At 43.7% G+C, this 24,725-nt stretch overlaps 1 protein-coding gene across 1 annotated transcript in view; it reads left to right on the top strand.

Moving 5' to 3' along the window:
- The window catches only part of T265_00031 (hypothetical protein), a gene marked incomplete at both ends in the record, with an annotated part of 46,260 nt that extends 29,811 nt beyond the window's left edge, over positions 1 to 16,449 (top strand). Inside the window, 10 exons of the mRNA XM_009163688.1 lie at positions 1,189 to 1,300; positions 1,401 to 1,453; positions 1,682 to 1,759; positions 5,574 to 5,672; positions 11,246 to 11,413; positions 11,448 to 11,618; positions 11,650 to 11,926; positions 12,012 to 12,080; positions 12,123 to 12,253; positions 15,901 to 16,449. Coding sequence (XP_009161952.1) covers positions 1,189 to 1,300; positions 1,401 to 1,453; positions 1,682 to 1,759; positions 5,574 to 5,672; positions 11,246 to 11,413; positions 11,448 to 11,618; positions 11,650 to 11,926; positions 12,012 to 12,080; positions 12,123 to 12,253; positions 15,901 to 16,073 — 1,331 coding nt within the window. The remainder of the gene's footprint in view (positions 1 to 1,188; positions 1,301 to 1,400; positions 1,454 to 1,681; positions 1,760 to 5,573; positions 5,673 to 11,245; positions 11,414 to 11,447; positions 11,619 to 11,649; positions 11,927 to 12,011; positions 12,081 to 12,122; positions 12,254 to 15,900) is intronic.
- Between the last annotated feature and the right edge of the window lie 8,276 nt (positions 16,450 to 24,725).

Raw genomic sequence — 24,725 nt, 5'->3', positions numbered from 1 at the left:
TATATATATGGCTACCAGAATTTCACCTAACGAGTGCTTAGAAAGACATCCTGTAATGCAGCGTTGGAGATGCTGGATATGCGATTGGGGCAATCAAGCGATGGAGCTATTCTTTGGATATTCGAGCTCAGTTTGTCTCACTGTATGGAGGATCGGTTAATTTGGTTTTTACAGCACGCATGGATACATTCTGCTTATCGCCATCAGGCGTTCTGCTCCCATCTGACTTCGAATGGAATAGTTCAACTTGGTGGCACGACGTGAAGTCGCACAGTATGCCAGGTTGCAGAAATTGGTCGAAGCCTATACTGGATGTATTCGTCATGCTTTAAGCGCTGTGGTTTAAAAGTACGAACCGTCCGTCAGAAAGCCACGGAAAGACTTCACTGAGTTACTAGGTTAAATTCAACCAAATATTGGTTGAAGCGCACAAATCACTTGCCTGTGTCTACTAATTGCGAGCAGCGTGTGTGAATTCCTTTAACTAACAGTGTATGCCCACCAAGAACATTGTCGTTTGTCTGTGCTTAATAAAAGGGGTCAAAACCCAAAATCTGCACAAAGCGTGAGTTTATCGTAGAAAATGAAGGAGAATACAAGTTTCAGTTCTCTTTGTTTCAACCGACGTAAAACCGAATCAAAGTCAGTTGTGCTATCGGTGTCACATTCCATTCAGATTGGGTGAGTATGAGCACTTCGAATAGTTGTTCTCGACCAGCACTGGGCTCATTTGCTCCTTCGCCTTGTTGTTAATTTCTTTACTTTAGTAAACTAATATGGTGTTGCAGCGTCTGCGCCGGTCTAACTATCGACACTCACGATGCTGAAGCACTAGGTACAGACATTCATTAAACTTCGTTTCGTGTGTTCGCATGGTGGTGAATTCAGTCACCCAGCTTTTGTTTTATCAAATAGCCACGTGTATCACTGTTTTTAGTCTTCGTTCTTCTGTATCGGAGGCAAACTAGTTTCCGTAGCGCTTTCTGCCGAAATAATTTGTCCAGTAAGATAGTCTTACTTCGTACCACAGTGTATTCAGTATCCGTGTCTCCCATGTTCAATTCAAGCGCTTGTGGCCGTGAATCATTCTCGCCTGATCTCTGTTTTCCGTGTCTCCCATGTTCAATTCAAGCGCTTGTGGCCGTGAATCATTCTCGCCTGAATCTCTGTTTTTTTAATATTCTATAGGCTCCGTTCACCTTCCACGAATCGGCCAAGGAACACATGCGTTCCAGTGGTACACTGTGGAACGCCTTCTGCGGAAGCATTTAGTGGAACGATCCCACACCGATGTCTACGTGTATCCTTCATGTCTTGTACGGTTGTTCCACCAATGACTGTGTTACTGTCCTAGAAAATCTGACTTGCTTTGAGATCCTTGACTTCCTTGGGTTATCCAGATATTACTATCGTCGTCAGGCAGATGCAACCGCTACAGCCACTCCTGATTCATGTAAGCACATGTTTTTTTATAGGTCGGTTCATCCCAGATCCCACGTATGCAGTTATGTAAAACAAACCATTCACACTACTCATAAGCCATCAGTAGCACGAGGCACATCAAATAATAGTGGCTTCTCCGTTTGGTTAGCTTGTCAAATCGATTCAGTCTTCCCTACTCTTTATCGACGAATGTTACTTTGGAAGCTCATCTTCTCCTCGCGTTCACTTCATTTTGTAGCTGAAACTTCCGCGAAACGCTCAGCGGACGATCTGCTGTCGGATGAACGCAAATCCACTGAACCTGCTCGCAAGCAAGGTGCGTCTTCTAAAGGTGTCCACACTACTTGGATCATTGATTGATTATTTCCATGAAGCTCTAGCAGTCCATAGACTAGTCTAAGTGGGTTCAAAACGGGCAAAAACACCATGTAGAGTCGAGGGGGAATAAATGTTAGATGTTTTTCTGCGTTTTTTTGCAGTTTGACAACTTAAGTCATTCTGTTTTGTACTGGCCCGGCACCCAATGAAACACCTTCATAAGTGGTAGCACATCTTTTAAGACAATGGCTTCTCAATCACATAGATGATTTCATGCTTTGAAGCAGGTTTTACATCACAAACATTCCTTTTTCCACGGCAATTATGAATAAATTGGAAGGTGGCAGCTTTTCAGAGATTCAGACTATCGCATATGAATGACGAACCAAGCCAAGCCTGTAATCAGTTCCGCCCGGTTTTGGTTAACACGTTTATTGTTTCTTAGAATTTTCGGTCTTCTCTTCCAAGAGCTCACCTCAGCAGTATCCCACTGAATGTCTTCTCACTTTAACATGCATAAGCTCTTGAATACGCAATGACTGCCTGCCCGTGGATCAACAGTCTAATTTTCTGCCATTCAAAAGATGAGTTGTCTGTGGTTACTTATCTTCACCTATGTTTCTTTCTGCGACAGCGACCAAACTGTACCAAACCACTTCCACAGTTAGGTCCAACTGAAACGGATGCCACCTGCATAAGTAATGTATATTTGATGGAAGCAGTTCAACAAACTTTTGAACCGATTAGCGAGCGTCGAGCAAACTGATGTGGATATACTGCCTTAAAATAGAATGAAATCGCCCGTGGATCTAATTTCCGAATATCGAAAGCATACGACGAGCGAAAATGCAACTGTGTTATGGAGGGTAGCTATTGAAAACGTTTAACAGAAGGCTTCAAGTAAGGCAACCTGATTTCCGACAACACACTCCGGGCTGTCACTATGGACTGGCAAAATTAGCCTAATCATGCCACCATCTAACGGAAGGGTGATGTAAAACTTCACCTGACAACTATGGGGGGCGTCAGCCCGTGCTGCCAACGTTTTGGCACGAGTGGTACTGAACCAGTAAGTTGTTGAAGCAATCGAAGCATACGTCTTCGATTCACTACGTGATTTGCCCTCTAGTCCAATCTCTATAGGCCTGATATTCACTACAGTTGTACGCCTTTCGCACAGACTTCACAAGAGCCTTTAGCCAAGAGATATATATGATAGTTCGCTGTAAATCTGTGAAATTCGTGAATCTAATCCGAGGCCTGCGTTGTTCTTGCTCTCTTCAGTCCGTATTTAATGGTCTTGGAAGCGGTCGTTGTGGACGACGATGCTGGTATGCTGTTCAAATATCAGTATCATATGCATCTTTCTAATATTAGGGGTTTCAGTGCAGGGATTTTCGTCCACAGGTTCTAGGTTCATGTTCTCATGCTTGCGACCGACTGCGCACCATGCGCTCGATGAGTCGCAACACCCAGCTGAAAAGTTTGCGAATGTTGCTGCTTTGTTTGGCATTTATGTCACCTCAAATAAGAATTTCGTTGTGCACTGACGTGCGCCAAGTTTAGTCTCCTACACTCCCAGTATCAAAACTGAAGCTGAATATGTGCTCTTCTGTACGCGGTTCTGCTATCTCGGTGGCACACTGTTGACATCCCGGCTGCCAAGAATAGTGTGCCTTCTGGTAGAACATACAGTACTTTCACAGGAACTGCAGGGGGCGGCGTAGGTGGGGCGAAACGGGTCTCAACCAGAGGTTCTCCGACGTACACGTTATCGAATGGAGGTTTGCGGTGATTAGGACCTGTCTAGTGAGTGGAAGCGAACAGAGCGCCGAAACAGCTTACATAAGACCAAATGAATATTAAGGAAAGGAGCCCTGTCAGACGAAAGTATCGATGTCAGGATACGTTAGTCAAAAGTTTGAAAGCTACCATGCGGAAGGGCAATATGGCTCAGTGATTTGAGCGTGAATTTACTGACTCAAGGTTCATGGTTCGAAAATGAATATTAAGGAAAGGAGCCCTGTCAGACGAAAGTATCGATGTCAGGATACGTTAGTCAAAAGTTTGAAAGCTACCATGCGGAAGGGCAATATGGCTCAGTGATTTGAGCGTGAATTTACTGACTCAAGGTTTCATGGTTCGAACCCGACCTCTGCATCTCAACTTCCCTTGTCTATACTTGGGCAACCTGACAGTATCCTAGCCCTCGTTCTTCCTTCGGGTGGCATGGCAGCTGGGCACCAAAAATGTGTTGCGACTGAACGATCTTTTTTACCAATGCAGATCTCACAGAAGCACAAAACAGGATGGCATTGGAAAAGGGTGCAAACTGGAGTTAGCCATTTTAACGACCAACGGTTTCAGGCCAGAGAGCTGGAATGTGCAAGGTGCAAAGGTATTCTCAGGAAACAAAATAGCTGGATCTGCCATGACTTCTGCCGTGTCAACGTTTGACAGAATGGACTGCTTGACGGTCAGCAGATACTGATTCGTCAACGAAGCACCATTGGACAAACTGTTTTTCTGACCTCTCTTAGCTTTCATAGGTTATCGGATAGTTAAACTTGCGGCGGTGCTATACGTGACTTCGAGTGGCCGTGTAGGTCCAAACATGACAAAATGCCGTAGACACTAATCACCTCATTGTGCTGAGTCTGCGATGGCGCCAGAACTGAGTTTCAATGATCGTCATCATGTAGACCGAATGTAGTCGAACCACAGCTAACTACAGAATACCGTGAACGTGTCCTCTACATTCGGCTCAGTAGTAGTACAGTCCTGTAGCCTACTTGAGTTGAACACGGTATGGTTCGATTTCTAAGCTGTTCGTATTTATGTCTGCAAAAAAGCCTGGACATCCCGCGACGCTGAGCTGAGAGCGATTTTAGTGGTGACTTTCTGTGACCATCAGTTTGCAAACTAAGCCGATTATTGACTGGCAGAAGTTAGCTCTGGGTTGGCCGTACGCATTTTCTGACCCACTCTTGCCATAGGCCGTGGGTCTCAGTTGTGTGGTTGCCCCCAGCTGGCACGACCAGCGGGACTACACTGCCTACTTAGTCTCCTATATCATCCCCTCCCTTGTACCCTATCAGAGAATTGCAGTCGGTTGCGCTTGCGGCTCAGTGCAAGCCGAACGTGGCATCGTCTATTGCGTGCAGAATTAGTCGCGTAATTCAGTGTGAAAGTCAACTCTGGAAGTTACTGCCAATCCACCACCTTAGTATACTTGTTCATCCATCTGCGTCCAGCCACTGTCCTCTCGACTTGTTCTCATTTATCCTACGACACCGGCGTTGGTGCGCCACCAGTCGGAATCATGAGACTGATCTGGAATAGAAAAACTGGTAACCCGCACCACTGATATCCCACTCTCTTGACCGTTATCTAGTGTGCGGATTTCAACACTGCTCTGTGTCATTTACTGGACGCGGACACGTGTCGTTGTCCCGACGAGTGTGAAAATTGGAGGTTTGTTACACGAGTTTGTTGTTAAATAGTACGTTAAATATTCAGACCCAACTGTTTCTTTTGCTATCTGGGATCGCCTAACCTACGCGTGACTCAAGGTTCAATATCTGGAACCTGATAGCACTGCACAGTTATTGCTCGAGCGTTCTAAGGTGTCGTTTCTAAAAGCGAATCACTGTACTAACTAAAGCAACCCAGTCATTCAGCTTTATAACGTTTCGCCGGCTTTTGCATCGCTGGACTCAGATGAACGGTTAAACGCTACAACCGTACAAATCAGTCACTGGTTCGAGCAGAGTACTTGGCTATCACTTCTCTTATTCGTTATTTTACATCAGCGCACCTATCCCGACATCTGAAGAATTTATTCACTGGCAAAGTTTTCTATCTGTGGTTGGACGACCACTCCGCTGAGGAATCCACCGCTCTCGCTCAACGTGAAGCAGCGAAATTGAGGCGACTCATCGTTGCATATCCTTTTTTGTACATTTATTATCCGGTTCTGCTTTAACGGTCAGTCTGTCCTCTAGTGTTGTTTTTCGCTCCCACGTATACAGACTTAATCCGTCTGTCCTGCCAGTCATAATCACATTTCTTCAAATTACCATGTGTCTCAGCTTTATCCGCAATATTGTTTTTCATAAGCTCAGAACTACTGTTTTCTTCTGTTTGTCAGTTTTCCAGCTGCCACGTCTTATTTCACGTAAAAATGAGTTCAACGTCGAAGATAATAAGTTCGTTCAGCTCTAACTGTAATACGGATGTTACCGTTATTAGGAGTAGATGTTTCTCAGTGGCCCAAGAGTCCGGGCTTGGTCAGCTTACAGGAAAGGGAACAGCTTGGTTTCGGGACTAGATGTCATCGCATCCAACCTTCAATGCTCCTTGTCCAAGCAGGCTTTCGCCGCGCATGAATTTCCACTGGGGTTCAGCTGAACTTAGACCTTATAGGTAGAAACTAGTGTCATATAGATAATACCCGCATACTTCGTTTTTTTGGTTTGGTGTCACTTAGCGAGTGTTTTATCTAAGGAATAGCGTGACTGTAAAGAAGCATTGTTACATACGTGAACCTTACAAATGGACAATATTCTAGACCACCAAGTCTTATTACGAAGTGTTCTTCATCTGCACGCCATTCCGTTTCTGATGCACCTATTGTTGTAACCTGTATGTGAGAATTGATCTTTTTAGACTAACCTTGTGGAATGTATCACTTTTTTCCGATGATCCACTATTGCCTGATAACGTGTTCATTGTTTTCCATGTGAGAACAAGCAATCCTTAACAAGTCATGTCCTCCTGTGCACTAATGACGGCGAAGTTCTACCTCTAATGGATTCCCGCGTGACACATGTGGTAGCAGTCACTCCGATCTGTGGAAGGTCTTCAGAGTTGAATGTATCCCAGGTGTGTTTTATTGAAGCCTTATCGTACATCTATATCCCACTCCCTACTGACCGTTTTAGCTAGTTTTTTTAGCTAGTTTCAAGTCGTTGTCCCCTTATCAGTTAACATAGTAAGAGGGTTTGACTTATGTAGTTTTCTTCTGTCTCTAATTTATATTAAAAGCTAGGCGTAGATGGGATACCAGAGTTGTGACAGTGGGACAAGCGTTCATAAGTGAGTGTACCCGCTCTGGTGTCTCGATCTCTTTGTTTCCGAACACTCAAAATGATACGTGGTTTCCGAATATGAATTACATGGGGAAATAACTTTTTCTCTTTGCCTTGTTGTCTCAACACTGTCAATCAATGTTTTCGGCACACATCTTACAACTTCAGGCGTTTGGCCGATTTGTGCACCGGGCAGGACACATGGTTTGATTTCTTAGAGGGTCTTCAAATTAATTAAGTGGGTTGGAAACCTACAAACTGACGGTGTTGCTCTCATCCTTTGATACGATTCGTCCCATATGGAACCGTGCCTTGAAAAAAATCCGTTTATCTTCATTCTGCCACCGGTCGTTCCAGATACACTCGCACGGTTTTTCTTCCGCTTTCTAGGGATGTCACGTGGTCTCCGTCAACTGGGTACACCAGAGCTTACGATCGATGCGGTGCCAACCCGAATCCAGTTATGTACCCGATTGACCTCGTCTGTTCCATTTTTTTTCTAACCTATTCTCAGCTGTCTTTTTGTACACTATTTTTTGACCTCCAGAGGCAAATAAATATATCCATTTTCTAACAGATATATTCATGTTCTGAAAAATACCTAGTTAAATTCTGGGTTAATGTTCAGCGGTTTGTTTTTTCGTTTTCAGCCCTATTTTTATGGTTACACAGCCACAGCTGGTCTGTTCCATTTAGTCCGTGTGTCTCTCTCCACCCAGCACCAATGCCTCCTGTTTTGGTGGTACTGTTGAACTGCATAATCCGTTGTCCACCATGTTCAATGCTGTGGTAACGTCTTTTGTCCAAACCACATTCTAACATCTCCGTTCGGTGATCTGAAGTATTTTTTCAACTGTCTTCTAATTATAGTGCCCTTGATGATACAGATACAGTGATGCATCATGATTACTATTCACGTAATCATCATAGGGACAACGCTTTTTGTGCTATTTTGAATTAACGCCACGCGTACGATGTACGGAATATATTTGAAAATACACTAAGATGGTTTGTAAATCGTTGGACTGTGTGGTAACGTAATCTTGTGAAACTTCTTCAAAAGGGACCAGAAGGGAAAGTACGTTGGTCAGAATGTCATTGATTATCGAACTACAGCAGCTAGTGTACCTGTAACAGTTTATAACCCCCTCCACTCTTCTGCTATCAAGCCACGTACTAAATACTTCAGGGTCACCCTTCAGTCTTCTTCTGTGAACAACCAAAGTTTACGCGAAGACTGTATATTACTTGGAGACTAGCATTTTTTCAACATCGTAGCTTGGGTTGCCTATACGTCAGAGCGACATTTTCAAAAGGAGATAAAGTAAAGTTAGACAGAAAGGAGGTAGTGAGGTGTGTTTGTGATCATTTACCACGATTGATCTGCTCGCCTAAATGCTGTTTTCGGTTGCTATCCAAGTAGCCATGTTTGGGTCATCATGAAAGACACCATCCTTATGTATCTCCGCTCATAGGAGTGAATTCGGTGGCCGCAGTTCTTCACTGCCCAAAGAGACTTCAATAGCCGTAACACGTGTACTTTCAAACGACACGCTTTGTCTTAAGGTAATAAACGTTGTTTGTGTGCAGCCACACCCCCTGTACCCAATGTTAGTTTCTTGGATAGACTTGACTGTGATATGTCTAACCAGATAACCCATACGGTTGTACTGTTTCTCATCACAATGGAAGGTAGTCAACGACGGCCAACTAGGCTTGTGGTGCCTCAGAAACGAATCTCATCTCATTGTATTGGAGTTTTTCCAAGAAGGCCACGCTGTGAAAGGGAATAGTTGCCCTTACTTCCTGAATGATCGCGCATAGATTTTGGCCGATGGTTAGTGCCGTATTGAGCTCTCCGGAAACTTGACTTCAAATGAGGGTATCAATGCGCTCATTGCTATCACATGAAATTAGTGGTTTACAGTTAACACTCGTTACAGCTGTGGAAGCGGATGGCCGATTTGCTGGCTCAAACAACTGGCACAACAGTCAACATCAAGCAGATTATTTTTCCCCGGGTGGAATACGTTCTTTATTTTTTCGGCTCCTCAATTGTCCATCGAATAGACCCACGATACCTCTGTAACTGTCATTCACGGATCTCGGGGCTACCATATAGTACTGATTCCTTGCCTCATTCCGGTAATTCTGCCAGGGCTTGTCAATCTTTGGCTTTCCAAAGTTGTCGAACCCTTATCCTTCACAGAGAAAAGTCATTTTGCCTCCTGTGGGCTTACAAGGGTAGTCGTTGAGAACCCTCCGGAAAGGAGATCTTTGGAGGGATTGTTCTATTTGCTCCATTCTCCATTTATTCCGCTTCATTATTAACCAGGGGAACCAAGATGGTCAATTTTCCAAATTAAAATTCCAGTCTTGGTCTTAGTCCGCTCTTCATGACAAGTGACTGACTATGCTTGTCTGATAAGCCATCTTAGCAAGTTGTCGATCAGTCCTTATCACCTCCATAAGTGGTACTAGTTTCGTTGCACCTTCGAGAACCATATTTCCAGCGCTGGTCAGCAATATGGACCATGAGTTTGATAATAAAGTATAAAAAGCCATACTTCTGTCATGTGATGAGTCTCTGGATTTGGGTCAATTCGTTGGCTTTCCGCTTCAGCTGCTAAGACCTGCGAAAGGATAGTCGTGAGTGATCTTCAGGATTTTGATGTGTGTTGATGTTTTTTCGTCCGGGAACCGTTATTTCATTACGTAATCCGGGATCACAGCGAAGCCTGATTCTTAGGGTGTTTCTGTGTGATGCATGAGCTCCTTGGTCACAGAGGTGAACCGACCAGCTTCCCATCGCCCACTGGCTGAGGTCTGACCGTGTAAAAGCTCAATATCAATGAGGTAGAAGCCTTACCTTCATACGAGGGTTTATTCTTTGTCGCCAACGCAATTATTCATATCTGACCAATAATTCGTGTAACCTTTCACATCGCCTGTTTTTGGTGCACTACTTTTTACTTTGATTTATGATCTAAAGGTCTGAAAACAGCTTCTTATGGGACTAGTTCTCTGTGAAACTACTGCAGACTTACATGATAATATGGCAGTATCACGGGAACTCTAATGATCTTACTACACGCCTGAGAATAGGACAAGTTAGCAATTAGGGATACTAGCAGACATGCCTTAGTCCAGCATTACTTGCATCGGTTGGCTGCGCTGCGTTGTCATCCCGTTCCAGTTTTCCAACCGCCATGGAACGAATAAACCATCCTGTCACTGGTTTCGTTGTAAGTCGTTGCCTTCAGGTCGAAGCTTTTTGATTTTGCCGTATAGAGCAAGAACAGTCGCAATGTGCAAGTGTGACTGACTGTAGGTCTTTGGACAGATTTCGACCACTTTTTAATCTGTATGTTTGCCTTATCATAGCGAGTCTTAGCATCAGATTTGATGACCTGGACCGTTTCTGTTCCATTCTCCATGTCAGCGAATGCAACCTAAGTATAGCCCGGATAATGGCGTATTATCTTGCATTTTACCTACCTATCTTTAGTGTGATTTGTGGAAATGGTGTCCCTCCAGTTCTCCATCTTCCTTTCTGTCAGGTCATCCACATGAATCATTCATTTCCAGACCTTCAATGCAACCCGATGAATACATACTCACTTATGCATACCGGAACAATGTTTACTATTCTAGGCGCAGACTAAGTGCTTGATAGCGCTACCTGCATCATTTATTGACTGATGATGCATCTTACATCTAATCTTCTGGGTGCAACATTCTCTCCGGGAAGGATGATTCCATCCTCGGATAATACCAGGCCCATTCCAGTGTTTCATATGTCGTCCACAATTGGCTAGTCTTGCAGATGGATTTGTTTTCTTCCTAGAGCGCCAGCTGATAAATTTCTCAGTGGGAGCTCGAGCCTTTTAGATTATTATTGTTCTAACTCGAAACTGATATATCTAGAAGTTTTTCTTTCCGGCCTATTTACGCTATAGACTGGTCTCTTATGTCACGTGGTTCTAGAAATGCTGGATATAATGTCCTCCATGATACACATTAGTTGTTTTGGGTTTGCCACTTCGGATCTCTCCTGTGTGCCAATGGTGGTTGTCTCATGAAGCTGAAACTGAACTTCGCAGCTTGATTGTTTCGACGCGCCCGATTAGTCGTCCCGAAACTTTTGTGTATTTCTGCCTTGTCGTGAGGATCTTGTCCCCTCACAGAACGGCCGTAATTCAAAATTTCGTTGAAATTTCCAGCCTCCTTTCTAATTTTTGGAGGTCGGGTTAGTTTTTGATTACACTTAGTGGCTGAGATCCAACTGGTTACGTTTTATGATTGCACAAGAGACCATTCAAAGTGAGCCACTGAATACAATATCCACCAGAAGAGTATGTTTGATTGACTCTATCTTGTTTTTTGCCTTGCAGATTGCCCCCCAAACATGATACGCTTCTTCATCACCCTAATCTGGGGATTCTATGAATGGTACTTGCGACCGGCGATCAAGTTTGCCTTGAGACGAGCAACTGGAAAGTGCGAATTGCATCGGCTCATCCTGGCCTACCCCAGAGGTGCCATGCGCACCTTTGCGATCGGTTTGTTTCCATCACCACTACGACTTTTTTCTAGAGCAATCAATGCGGCGATCCAAGTGCGACCTGCTTAGGGGCGCATTACCATGGACAATTCACTTCGATTATAACTCCCGCGCCAGTGAACTTGCGCGGATTAAAAATGTGGACATCTCTTCCCTCTCAATGTATGCGTTCTCAGAGGCACGTTTGACGAAATCCGCCCTAGGTTCTCATCAGAGTTCATCTATTCTTTGAAGCAAATACATGCCTACGAGCGGCTTGTGACCGAAACAAATGTACTGAAATCTACAGCCTTCGACCCAGACAACAGCGCACACCAGCTTCTCCTCACACAGGTTTGACGTCTCTTGTCACCGCAACCCATAGTTCTCTTGTCCAGCTTTGGAATGACTTGGCTCCTGTAGAACAGAACGCTGATCCGGCATCAAGGCGATGGAGTTTGATAGGTTTTCAAACAGATAATCCATACACTGACTTTCGTGGGATGGGTATCCTTTCTTTGAAAAACATGGTGTAAGCTTCCAGAAACATTTGATCTTTGTTTCCAGCAGAGTCGGAATCTTCAATTATTCATGCTCGTTTCCGCTCCCTTTCATAGGTACTTTAGCAGCCATCATACAAAATTGGCCCGCAGTCTGTTGAGTGCTTCTAATCATCCACAACACTGGTACGTTTCATAACCGCTACCCTTCTTCCCTTGATAATTAAGGTATCCTTTTGCAATTTTAGCCATAAACGTAACAGAAATGCTGTACGTGTTTCTGGAGAAAGGGCAGTTGAAGAACCAGTTCTATAATACGGCGGATCAGTGCAGTTTAGATGACTTCTACAAGTTATTCTGTAAGTTCTCCACAATGGCTGCACTAAAACTTAAAACCAGTTGATCGTTCTTATTTTTAAGCCTACAGTCTGGTTGGGGTCATGTCCTTTCACTTGAAAAGCTAAGCTTTCAATCGCATAGCATCGACTGGTTGCTGAACACAAGTCGTTTTGGTGATTTCATATTAATGCTTTTCGTTAGTACCAGTGCTGTAACCAAAGTACTATCAGTCCTTAAACCGACAGCTGCTCTGATCTGTACGTGGAACGAGAGTGCTCGGTATTATTCGACACAAATGTCATGTAGCATGTGAAAGTTGATACATTTCGCCCAGACGCATGGTACTGTCCATATGTTGGACGAATTGGAAATACTTGTGAAGGGCCAAACAGGTAGCTAAGATTATGCCTATCGCTAGTGAGATACCGGTGATGCGCCTTTGGAAGAATGGTGTAAGATGGGCTATGATGTTATTTAGTCGTGTACTTAAATTATCGTGTTTCCTGAGAGCCTGCTGCGAATTTCTCATGTCAGTCAACATAATGGTCTCTGGAGCATATCATAGTGAATCCTTTGTATGTTGCAACTAATAGGTACGATTCTTGTCACAGTATGCCTTGTCTTAGTGCCGCTCAGGGTTACCTTCCCATTCAAGCCGTTTTCATCTCCAGACAACAAGCTGAAATATTGGAGTGCCAGATGTAAGCATGAACACCCTTGAACATGGTCTGTCGACCGAGAAAAAATGACCTTTGCGAACATGCACCTGCTTCACTTCCATAACTCGAGTAGCACTTATATAGGCTTGGGTAGCTTGACAGTGTCTCATCCCTCGTGCTTCCTTTGAATAGCTTGGTAGCTAGGCATGGAAAGGATTTTACAACTGAAAGTTTGTCTCCTCTATGTTTTTTTCTTAACCTGGCATATGGTGTTTGTTGCGGAAACCTGAATTGTATTCCGATCTCCTCAGATTTGACCACTGACCTCCCTTCGTGAGCAGTGCAGGCCGATTCATCCATGTGTTGTTAATCAGCTACCCCAGATGAGCCTGTGCATACTTCCGCCTCTGAACTTAGACGACGGGTTTTGATCGGCCTTGTTGCACATTCCGAACGTTTTCTTCGGTTTCTTAGTCATCGTGTGTCCTCTCGTTTCCTGAAACCTATGTCACCTTTAGGCCACCGTTTAACTCGATACTTTCAAATGCACCAAACTGCACCATTAATTTTTCAGCCATCCATATAACTTGTCATCGATAGTTTATCAGGTGATGTAACAAATTTAGGATGAATACATCGACCGAATTTTTCGATAGCAACAGAATCGAGTGAGGGGATCCGACGTGTAACGTGCAACAACGTGTACCAAATACACGTTGCTATGTCACACAACGAGATGGCTCAAGTGGTTAGAGCGCGAATTTGCTGACCGGAAGGTCCGTGGTTCGAACCCGACCACTGCCTATCGATTTCCCCTGTCTAGGCTTGGGCAACCTGGCGGTATCCAAGTCCTCGTGCTTCTTTCTGGTGGCATGGCAACTAGGCACCAGAAGGTTCTAAGACCTGTTCTTATAGTCAGCGCAACTAACTGTATCTATGATCGGGATCTCTAGCACAATTCTAACTTTGCGTGACGCTCGTAAGTGTATTCCTGCTGGTTGACAGTACGATACAACTCAACATCAGGAGTCAGGTGAAAAAGAGCACCCGCGAATTTTGGCAGATCCAGAAAGTTGAACAGCTGATCGAGGTGAGAAACTGTGAATCGTTGCGCTGGACACTATGAACAACAACTCAGTCAGTCGTTGCTGATTGATTATTGGGATTCTCACAACAGGGTCCTCACCAGTGAACTTGGAACGTCCGACCTCTTCGGAAATACGCTATTTGCTCTTTCAAGATCCACCGAGCAAATGGTCCTGATGATCCTTGACCCTCTCCGCTTACATACGAAGTTGACATAATCGGCCACTGCTTGTCCAACCTATTCGCTTCTATCTGTTTGAAAGAGATTGTCCTAACCAATTGAAGTGAGTGGATCGTACCGCTCAGTTAAAAAAAGGTGCTCGCACTGAATGTGGTAAACACAGATGTATCAGCTTGATTGCCACTGTAACTGGACTCTTCACATCTCTAACGAGAATACATGAAGTTGGGATCTGTGAGGGCTAACAGGATTCCGGCCGGGTCGGAATTGTGTGAACTGCATCTTCGCACTCCGTTGGTAGTTAAATTAATGATATTCGTATAGATGTCCTACAGTGTTGGTCTTCCATGACTTCAAGGATGTACTCGACTCCGACATTTGTGAACGTCATACACTTTGTATTCGCGTGTGAGAGTGTGTATGGGAGTGCATATGGAGCTCCTCAAAATACCCTACAGGCAGTGGTGTCCGCTGCAAATGCCAACATTTGACTTTCGTTTAAGTCCGTAATTGATGGGACAGGGAGACGAACTCCGGGGGTTCTCCGGAACCCCGGTGGTCAGATCTCTCAAAGTGAGAATCTTGCCTATCAGACATGCGCAGACGACATCGTTCAGGAACCGAAGCGCCACCAGAAAATGTGACCAGAAAATCATCCAACCCTTCAGCATATACTTCACATCCACAAGGTGCAGTGCCGTTTTGCGGGGAGTAGAGTCCCTAAACATCTTTCCAAAAGTACAGGGAGAGTCACTGGTAGTTGTGGGACAGTAGATGTACTTTGAAAGTTTTATCAGTTTTAATGGCAACGTGACGGTCCAAATCAGCGCATGAATCTCGAAGATAGGAAGTGCGTTTGCCGATTTGCGCTACTCGAGGCATCAAAAAGGCTGGGTTTCAAAGGGCACATGCATCAGACTACAATGCGGGTTGTGTGATTGTGTGACTGCGAGAAGTTAATTTTGGGCGTATGATATCGGACATCTTTAGGTCTTCAGGACTATAGCTGGAATCGGTTACAACCAGCAAATTCGTAATGCGGTGACCAGGAAACAAGTTTTCCGTTTAGCAGACCGTACATAACTCAAAGAATCCATCCAACATTGCAAGCTAAAGTGGCTGGGCCGTGTGTCACGTATACCGAGTTACCGCTTGTCAAGAAGAGCGTTATTTTCCGTGCCCAAATCAGTGAATTACGAATCTACGAACATGGATCCATACGTATAGACATAATGCACTACGCATAAGGTTGCTGAAAATTCCTCGACAGCCCACGACCGGTTTTGCCTTTCTTGATGCTCATCAGGTAGGCTCAGTCCAGCTGACATATGTGGCCGCCTGGCGCAGCACATTCAGTTGCTTAGAAACATCATAAACGAGAGGTTCAGTTGGCTTCCAGATAAGTCTCCCGCAAAACCAAACTGCTTTGCAACTGAGTGTATTTCACTGGATCTATATATTTCTCAAATGACTTCAGCATCTTCCCTCAACCGTAGCTGAACGATTTTAGCATAGACATAGGCTTTACATCACAGTGTATTTTGTCTTTCATGCTTTTCGCGAGACGATGGTTTAACAACTGAACATCTAATACACGTATCATCGGTTACCGCCAGTTAAGTGGTTCACACACCTATTGATGTCTTTGCCGAATTTCTAGTTACGACGGATTTTTCTATTCAATGGTCCCAGTTGATGTTTGTTTTTATTCTTCATTTCTGATCCTTGTGTACCCATGCAGGCTTCACTTTCCACTCTTTTCACGAATATTGGATGAAAACTGTGAGAGATGTGATGTTCTTCAACTTTCACCGAGAGCAATTCCGATCTCGTCTGGAGTCTCGTTTGCAAAGCAGTGATTGTCGTCTTGGTCTCACCGGTTCCAATGGCGATGTCAGTTTTTTCGAACCTTGATGACTCTAGTTGTCTTTCCGTTTACTTTCCACTGGTGGATTTCCAGTCGTTGCTGCTTTTGCAAGTGTTTTTTTTTTCGAAAACGTTCTTGTCTTGTTGCTTGTTTATCGGTCTTTGAGCTGACGTTGCTCTTGTCCATGGTTTCTTTTCTAGTTCCGTTCTGTACTTGCAGACTTAAGCCGGTACTACTGGTACGGAGATTCCGCCATGAGGGAACTTTGACTTCGTATAGTTTATTCATGGTGGAATCAGATCGTAGTAGATAAGTAATACATTCATGCTATTTCAGTGCAAGAACTCCATTGGGCTCGCTGCTGTATAGCGTCAGACGATGCTGGGAGTCTGTATGGAGACTAGTTTGCAAGGGTGTAAGCTACATGCAGATCGTAATCTGTCCTGATTCAACCGTCTCTGTTAAGAGTCGAGTGCATCGAAAGGTGATCGAAGTAATCGATGCTCAAGTGATCTGTTACCCGTTCTCCGTAGTCATAGTATCCTACCTCGTCCTCGATTAATGAACTCCAAACTGATTGTCCATCGTGAATGGAAAACATCCAACCGTTTTACAGCTGTGTTGACGCCACATGTAACCACTGCGTCTGAAGCACGGATGGTCAGTGATCGTCGAGTTATCATCTCTGGTCTTTGAATCGTACTGTCACAGAATATTCTCTTTTCTAGTGACATATACGTCTTAATAGTACCCATCCTGCAAGTGAATTTAGTGTACGCTGAAAGGCCGACAAGCAACTGTTTTATTCTCGTTTGAAATCAGTATTGCGCATCTCATGAATTTCTGGAGGAATCCAAACTACTAATCTCGTGCCTAATAGGTGAAGACTATGCCGTTGACCACGGGTGACTGATCAACAGAGGAATTAACTGGTTCTTAGAGGAGATAGAGCACCTCTCTCTCTTCCCCCGTTTTGCAACCGCGTGGTTTACTTCACGTGGTTACATATTCAGTGTCTCTTCTGGTGAAAACCGGAGTTTGCTACATGTCACCCTGATCCTAGTACCTCGAGGGATAACTTACGCTCGCCTCACCGATCAGTGCATTTTCAGGCTTGAGGTGTAGACAAGCTCGTCGGAACCCTTGAACCGTCCGTGCTTCTCTCTTACTGGTCAATGTGGCGAAGGTGCTCAAGTAAGGATAACCACTTCGTCATGTTTCAGCTGATATACTATCATGCTTTCTAAAACAAGTTTGTCAACATATATGTTTATGTTCATTGGAATATGAAGCCCGAGGCGTATAGACCGTTGCATGTATGCACTCGAGAGGTCAGATTCAAATGTGCTTCACCGTATAAACAACCATAATGTTATTGTAATTTGACCTCAACTTGCTTAGTGCTACCAACAAACCCGAAGCAAAACACAGGCGTCCTGTTGACCACACATGTTTGGCTGCAGGGCTGAGACTTCAATATGCATTCCGCCTTAATCGGACGTACTGGATAAGGTACATGAAAAAGTACAGATAAGGATGATTTTTTTGTCTCAAAAAAAACATTTACAATGTATGGAAATGGAAGTACGAAGAGCACTTCGCAAGGCAAATGAGTTTTTTTAACACGCTCTCGATAGACAAATAGACCTAAATAGTATAGGGGTGTGACGAAAGAGCGAAATGCAAAAACTTGGTCAATAACATCAATCAATGCAATGGTTCTACAAACAAGAGGATCACTCGTAGCTCAGTATTAGCGTTCCTTTGACCTGGAAGTTGCTGATCGCTGGCAGGACACCAGTTGCATATGCACTTCTGTGGATAAAGAATCAGTTCTCGTAGGCAAATTGCAATTACTTTGGCCGTTTTGAGTGCACTTTGTCGAACGGTCCATGAGCGATTTGGTGGCCGTCTAATGTGTCATACAGCTGGATTATCTGGTGTCTAGTATGGACCTCACCAGCCACGTGGTTTCGTTTATCAGAATGCTTCCGAGATGGCATGCCCTCAGCAGTTCACAGGAGCGGATACCGTGTCGCATGCTCCACATAGTATACGGAACAAAGGCATACATATGGATGAGTCGTGGACGGACGCACTGTTCTTCAAGTCAGTGTTGGGCATTCATGCTCTTAGTTGTGAGGTATTAAGTGGTCAGCTGACGTGTAACCGTTTCAGGCGTTCCATCAAATATGTGCAGAATTCTTTTCTGCTTAGTGGTTGCATGATTTCGCATCATTGTTCAGTCGCCTCTTGTCGCACCACGATTTTCCATTAGTGCTTTTGAAATAAGGCACAATCATGTATCTGGCGTCGTGAATACAGATTTTTCGAGTCGAACACTTGGTCATGTTTCTTTGTCCTTTCATATCAGTGAAACTGTGGAAGTTTTTGCATTAGCCGTTTCATGGGTTGACTAAGAGCACTTTTCGTCTGGACAGCTTGTGTGTTCACTTTTGATGGCAACTATCGGCAGTTAATAGGTGGTCATGCTCATGCTATTTTGCTCACACGGTGCTTGCTGGGTCAAGTTTTGTCACCTGTTCATCCACGTCGCTCTATTTTCATTGATTTTCCGATAGTTGGCAGAACGCGCGTTCAGTGGCAAATTAGCCAACCACATATCCAGCAGCGTACACACCAGTCAAACGAAGTGGCCTTCTGGTATACTCATCTCTGAAGCCTACCCATCCAAAAAGGGAAAACCCTCAGTCTTCACTTTCGCGGCAAAGCTCAGCGTCATATTTACCTAACTAAAATCTCGATGTAGCTCCCTGGTTGCAGTGTGGAGATAACGAGTGGTAGACATAGCCCCACATCGTTTATGGAAGGACATATGCATCCACTGGGGTTAATTGACTTTCAGAGTCACATACCGCCTAAAATCAGTCCCAGTGGAAAACTCATTGCCGCTTCACCTCTCCTTCTTTACACGGTTCCGTTGATTAAAGACTGCATGGTGAACATTCAGCGTAAAAGCAATTCTTTGGGCTTGATTATAGGAGTGGATGAGATAAAGCCGGATAGTTTTATAAAGATGCAGTTGTAACCAGCTGTCGGTTGGAAGAGCACTGGTAGAAAGAAAGGATATCAAGAGGAAACATTTTCTGGTCCTAAGTGGTTGTCGGTGAAGTTGAATGCCGAGTGACCGAGTCGTTTTTCAATTGGTGAGTGTAAGGTAGAGTTGTTCACGTCAAATATACGTCGCTGTTTGCAACCAAGTTTATGAATTCTGCGGAGGCCGCACAGACGAGGGACGTTCGTACCCGTTGATTTCTTGATATAACTTCGCTTCATTATTGCCTTCAGGGTTGTGGTTGCACTCTTCTCTTTTGTACGAGTAAATTCAGTTTCATCAGTCCGTAAGTCAGGTATTATTTAATATAGCTTGTTTTGTTTGACATTTTGTTCGGTCAAATAAAGATGATATACTTATGGAGGTTTCTTAAATCTTAAATGTGCTTGGTTTTAACGGATGCTTATAGAATCTGGTGCTTTGTTTGTAGTTAAAACAGGTCTGGATCAAATCTGTTTCGATTAGATATAATGTCGCTGGACGCTACAACAAGCTTGTTAGCTTGGTTAACTGGGTCTTCAAACGGATTCTAATTAAGGTTGATCTGGTTTACTGGGCACGAAAAAGTCATATCAAAAGAACAATGATTTAAACAACCTGTTTTCAAGCTTCACACCTGAATTGTGTGACGGTTGTTTTGGTATGGATTGACAGTGTATCCCTGAGTATTCCTGAGGAGTCTCGTGCGATGATAGAGGTCAAGTGTTCGAGATTGTGAATCTTCATCTGTTGCCAACCTGTCGAGCACAACAGGGTACTGGTTAGCAGATCGATAAAATTTTACAGCATTACGCCTCAATGAGTCGACCGCTTAAGTGCTGGACGCTCTGACACGACTTGAGTGTAAAAATATCCGATCCGCGATAAAAGGATATATACCTAATCCATGCGACTGTAAGCCCGGTCCGTCAAGCCAAAATGAAGACTAAGTTCCCTGATTACCAGAGAGCTCTTGCATGCTTTAGGTGAATGTCTCCCATAACTTGCCCTTCGGTCGCATTTTGATATGGTCTGTTCGAACAGGTGCACAGATTACACAAGGGCAAAATCGCAATACGATTAGTCCATCGTAAGGACTCTTCCGAAGGTCAGCTAAGAAAGGTAAGTAACCGAGGTGGTTGGTTATCCTGAAGTTCACTGAGAAACTAGATTAGAGTAGAAGATAACTGCAATGCCGATTTTCTTTAGGACAGTTCTTCAGCACGTACTGCATAGTGATCACCAACAGCACTCTGTGACAGAATTCTACGGTGGAGACCAGGCTACAATAAAAAACTCTCCTTTGGTTACAAATCTGTGCCGTCACATCCCAGGCTTTGGCGAACTTATTCCCTGGTCCACTCTGTCCCCCCAAAGGAGACATAAAAGTCACGAGCAGAAGTGGAAATATTCATTAGGTTTTCCAGGTTTTTAGTAGGAAAACTTGGATAAATAGTTTGAACATTGTCCTCGAACAGTACGTGAATGAAGTGAAGCTTCTGAAGCATAATGCCATCTAGGTCTCAACACAGGTGCAACAAAAAGTAACAACTAAACGTATTCTCTTAGACAGTATAAAAGTGTGCTCACGTTTGGACGGAAATTCTCCTTGCCAAACGTCAAGTCCTGTGTTATTCAGTTCCACATCCGATATTTCAACTATATGAATAACAATACCCTAGTAAGCTGTACGCCAAACAACCATCTGATGAGTTATTCAGTTCCGTATACCCATATTTACCGTCCTTGCCAGTAATGTTACGGCACATTGACTGAGACGCTCAACAGAAGACTGAACTGTATTATCACTGTAACGGTGATACTACTGATGGTAAGGCATGCGAGTAGTGTGACTTCTTATCAATTCGCTTGAAAAGAAATATCTATTGCGGATTTGTGGAGTTGCTTCGTAGCATTTGCTTGGACTTGAGCAACACTCAATGAATATCTAGGAAAGTTCAGGAGGATGCGTTCAAGAGAACATGGGTGTTCAGTTTTTGTAATTAAGATGCATATGAGAGTTTTGCTTTCCTGTCCAATAGTCTGGCATTTTCTAATAAATAACTCCGCAGCGAAGGCCTTCTTCCTTTCACCACTTTCGTCAGCCAGTTTGAAAATTCACACTGAAGACTCCCTTAGAAGTAATCGGGCCACAAAGCACGGTAAACAAAGTTTGCATCATGTGGTTATCATCGGACTAAAATACCGTGAATTTATTTGGAAGCATGCATCAGTCACCAGTGCTCTGGGTTACACGCATTGGCCTATAGGAAAACGGGACCAGAGGGAATGGATCAACCACTCCAGTCGCACCGTCACATTTGACAATGACGGATTGGACAATCTTTTGACTATTTCATCTCTGTAGGTCAACTTCTGTATACAGCATTAAACCCACATTATTATACATTTTCATTAAGACCCGTGAACATTTAGACCAAGAACAATTGCAGGAACCATACATTGCTCTGTAAGAAAGAAAAAAGAAAGCGTTCAGCTGTAGCACCCTTCCGGTGCCTAACTGCCATGCCACCCGAAGGAAGCACGAGGGCTAGGATACTGCCAGGTTGCCCAAGCCTAGACAGGGGAAGTCGAGTGGCGGAGGTCGGATTCGAACCACGAACCTTCCGGTCAGTAAATTCGCGCTCTAACCACTTGGGCCATCTCGCCCCCATTACTCTGTAAGCTCGTTTTGTCCCCATCTGACATAAAGTCAAACTGGCTGTTGAAATTTTCAGTCCTGATTAGTCAACGATTGAATGAAAGCTGGTCAAGGCAATCGTCAAATCAAGTGGTTACTGCAAACCCTCCCTCCAAGAAAACCTCACATCTAAAGGCCTAGTACAAAAAGTTATTCTCTGCATCCAAATGATAAATAACCCTTAATTTCGGATGCTTCTGCATACAGGCAAACTGATTATGCTCGACCAAACCTGATGTGTGACGTTTCACTATCGGATAGACAGCGGTATTTCGACTTAAATCATCTGCGCCTTGGAGCGCTGTACTTGGAATAGGTGGTGATGCATACGGAATTCTGGACAAAGGTATCGCCAAACCGTTGAGAATTCCATTACTGAGCGTTCAGTTCAAGACGGTCACGAAACTGGCAACTTGAGTGCACTTAAATTCGGCAAGCCAGTGCAGCTAGATGACTGACTAATTATTTTCAAAACACCTTGCAATGGAGTTCCCAGCCTTCTTTTTTCATGTCCATCAATAAGACACCTATGCTGATGCTGCGAATTCACAGTTGGCCACTGTGAGTTTGTAAACACAATGAATTTAGTTCGCTTTGAAGTTTTCGAGGTGGCTACAACTTCTGGCAACAGTATGTGTAATAATCCCATGCTCTGTAACTTCACCCAAGTTACATTGATGATATGAACAGCTCACATATGTTCAGTCGCTGATAAGAACATTCCAGTCGAAATGCAGTGACCAGAGGTGAATGATGGCCAATTTCAATTTTCGTTACTGCGTTGTGCTGTCAAACATCCCGCTCAATTGTTTTCAGCATGCGAGTTGTGCAAAGCGTCAGACCCTGTGGAGTTACCTACTGAACAGTTCAAAAGAACCGGATCACTTCGTGTTTCTGTGAGAGGTCAATAGATAAAACGCGCGCAACGCAACGAGTACTTAGAGAGCTTATTAACTGAATGTTTTCAAGCCTCCGTATAGCTTACACATGTATGCCAATGGCTTTTCGTAGCCATAGCCAGAGGCTGTCTAAGTGATGATACCATGGTAAACAGCATACATAAACGTCAGAGCTGTTCACTTTTATTAGTCTTCCATATGGTGAGGCATTAGGTGACGAAAATTATTTTGTGGTATTTCGATAAGGAACGGATATTGAACACTAAAAAAATAATTGAAGTGTATGCAATTTCGCATGCGCATATCCGCAACGATCTTCACTGTTTTACGGTAAACTGCCAGACCTTTATCACCCGAAGTTTCTCGGTAGGTATTGACGAACGGCTGGTGCTTTTCAATTAATCACATTGTTCATCTATATTTTTCGTCCTCGAAGGATGCTTGTTATCTATTGCAACTTCATATTCAGTGCTTCAAATACCAGAAACGAGACCCTTTACGAAATGAGAAGCAAGTAAGCTGCCTTTTCTCCAGAGTCTGTCGACAGTAGAAGGGTGTAAAAGATCCAAAAAATGCCATATATTTTTGTCAGTTTAATTATCGGACCCTATTTAGTGATGTCTTGAACGGTGGTTATTCTACAAAGGGTCATCATAAAACTCACTGGAATACTGCAGGCCATCTAGCTGAAATTCATCCCTGTATTTTTTGAAGGCATCCATAACTAGTCCATCAGTCAAGAAGAAGAATATGCTGATAAAACGTTTTACCACGCCGGAAGATTTCTTGAAGAGATTTGGAACGATCCATGTTTTTTTGTTGGATATATTTCCTTCACTGAACTACCGTGTAATCTCAAAGCCCATCACCAATTCTCGCATTGTTCTCCACTGGGTGAGTCCCTCGTAACGGATAGCTATATCAGGTTGCAGACCATTCAGGCACAGTGAGCTAAAAGTCCGTGGACATCATGTAGTTTGAAACGATAGAACTGGTCATAGATAAGTTCTGATCCTTATGTATCACTGAATTAGACGAGTCCGTTCCAATATGGTTAGTCTAACCAACGTCTATTTGTGTTCGGTGCATGAATGCGTAAGTGAGGTCAAGTCACAGAACAGTCGATAAATGACCAATGACTGGACTTGCCTCGACAAACTGCGCATATTACCCATTCAGCATTTCCGGATCCGATTAAGTAAAAAAAAACTTTTTGGACAAAAACTCAACATAGTAGGTAGCGCCACTCCGTCACACAGAATCCAGTGGGTGCATAGTGAAGAGGAAACTATGGGGTCTTTCCCCACTTATCGTTTGTTGGCATTTCATAACTTTCTGTCAGTTAGTGACAAAGGTGTCCAAGCAGCCCGCATAACACGTGATTTGAACAGCATGCTCAGATATTGACCATTTTTCCAGTTCTTTTATGTATATTCGCTGGGATGTGTTCAGAAATCTGTTTGAACAAACGTTTAGCTACACATCTTAAATACCTTGCAACAGAGATGTTGGTAAAGCAAAATAAGACTGATGAGGCTAACTGAAAAAAACGCTCCAGTTTTCGTGGTTTGAACAATGAAAGGAATGGATTGACGGTGCACCCAATTTGGTAACCAGGATCTTCTTGTTCGTGATGAGCAGAGTCTTCTAATTACTAAAACGAGAACTCTCGTTCGTTTGATTAGGACGGATATACCTACTCCTTAAATCCATGATTTCGGACAACACAGTTTTCCTCAAGTAAATGTTTCCAAACAAATTACCCTGGGTGACCGTTTTCCCCAAGAACTGTCACTAAGGTTTTCGGGATGTAAACGTCATTTATCCGAGAAGATACACAGCACATTACATTGCCTTCGTTGGACAAATCTCTGGAAATATGTGAACTAACCAACCCAGGTGATCTTGTATGAATATCAGTTCATCATCGTTGTGTCACTACGCAAAAAAACATGCCCATAAATGGCGATAGTTACATTTTCTAACTGATTTCGGTAAAACCAGCAAGCCATAACTGCAACTGGGTTGCAGGCAAATTTCTAAT

The sequence above is a fragment of the Opisthorchis viverrini genome (assembly GCF_000715545.1).
Source record: "Opisthorchis viverrini unplaced genomic scaffold opera_v5_1, whole genome shotgun sequence".
Classification (NCBI taxonomy): Eukaryota; Metazoa; Platyhelminthes; class Trematoda; order Opisthorchiida; family Opisthorchiidae; genus Opisthorchis; species Opisthorchis viverrini.
Note: the sequence above shows the minus strand (reverse complement) of the source record. Positions and strands in the feature narration are given on the sequence as shown.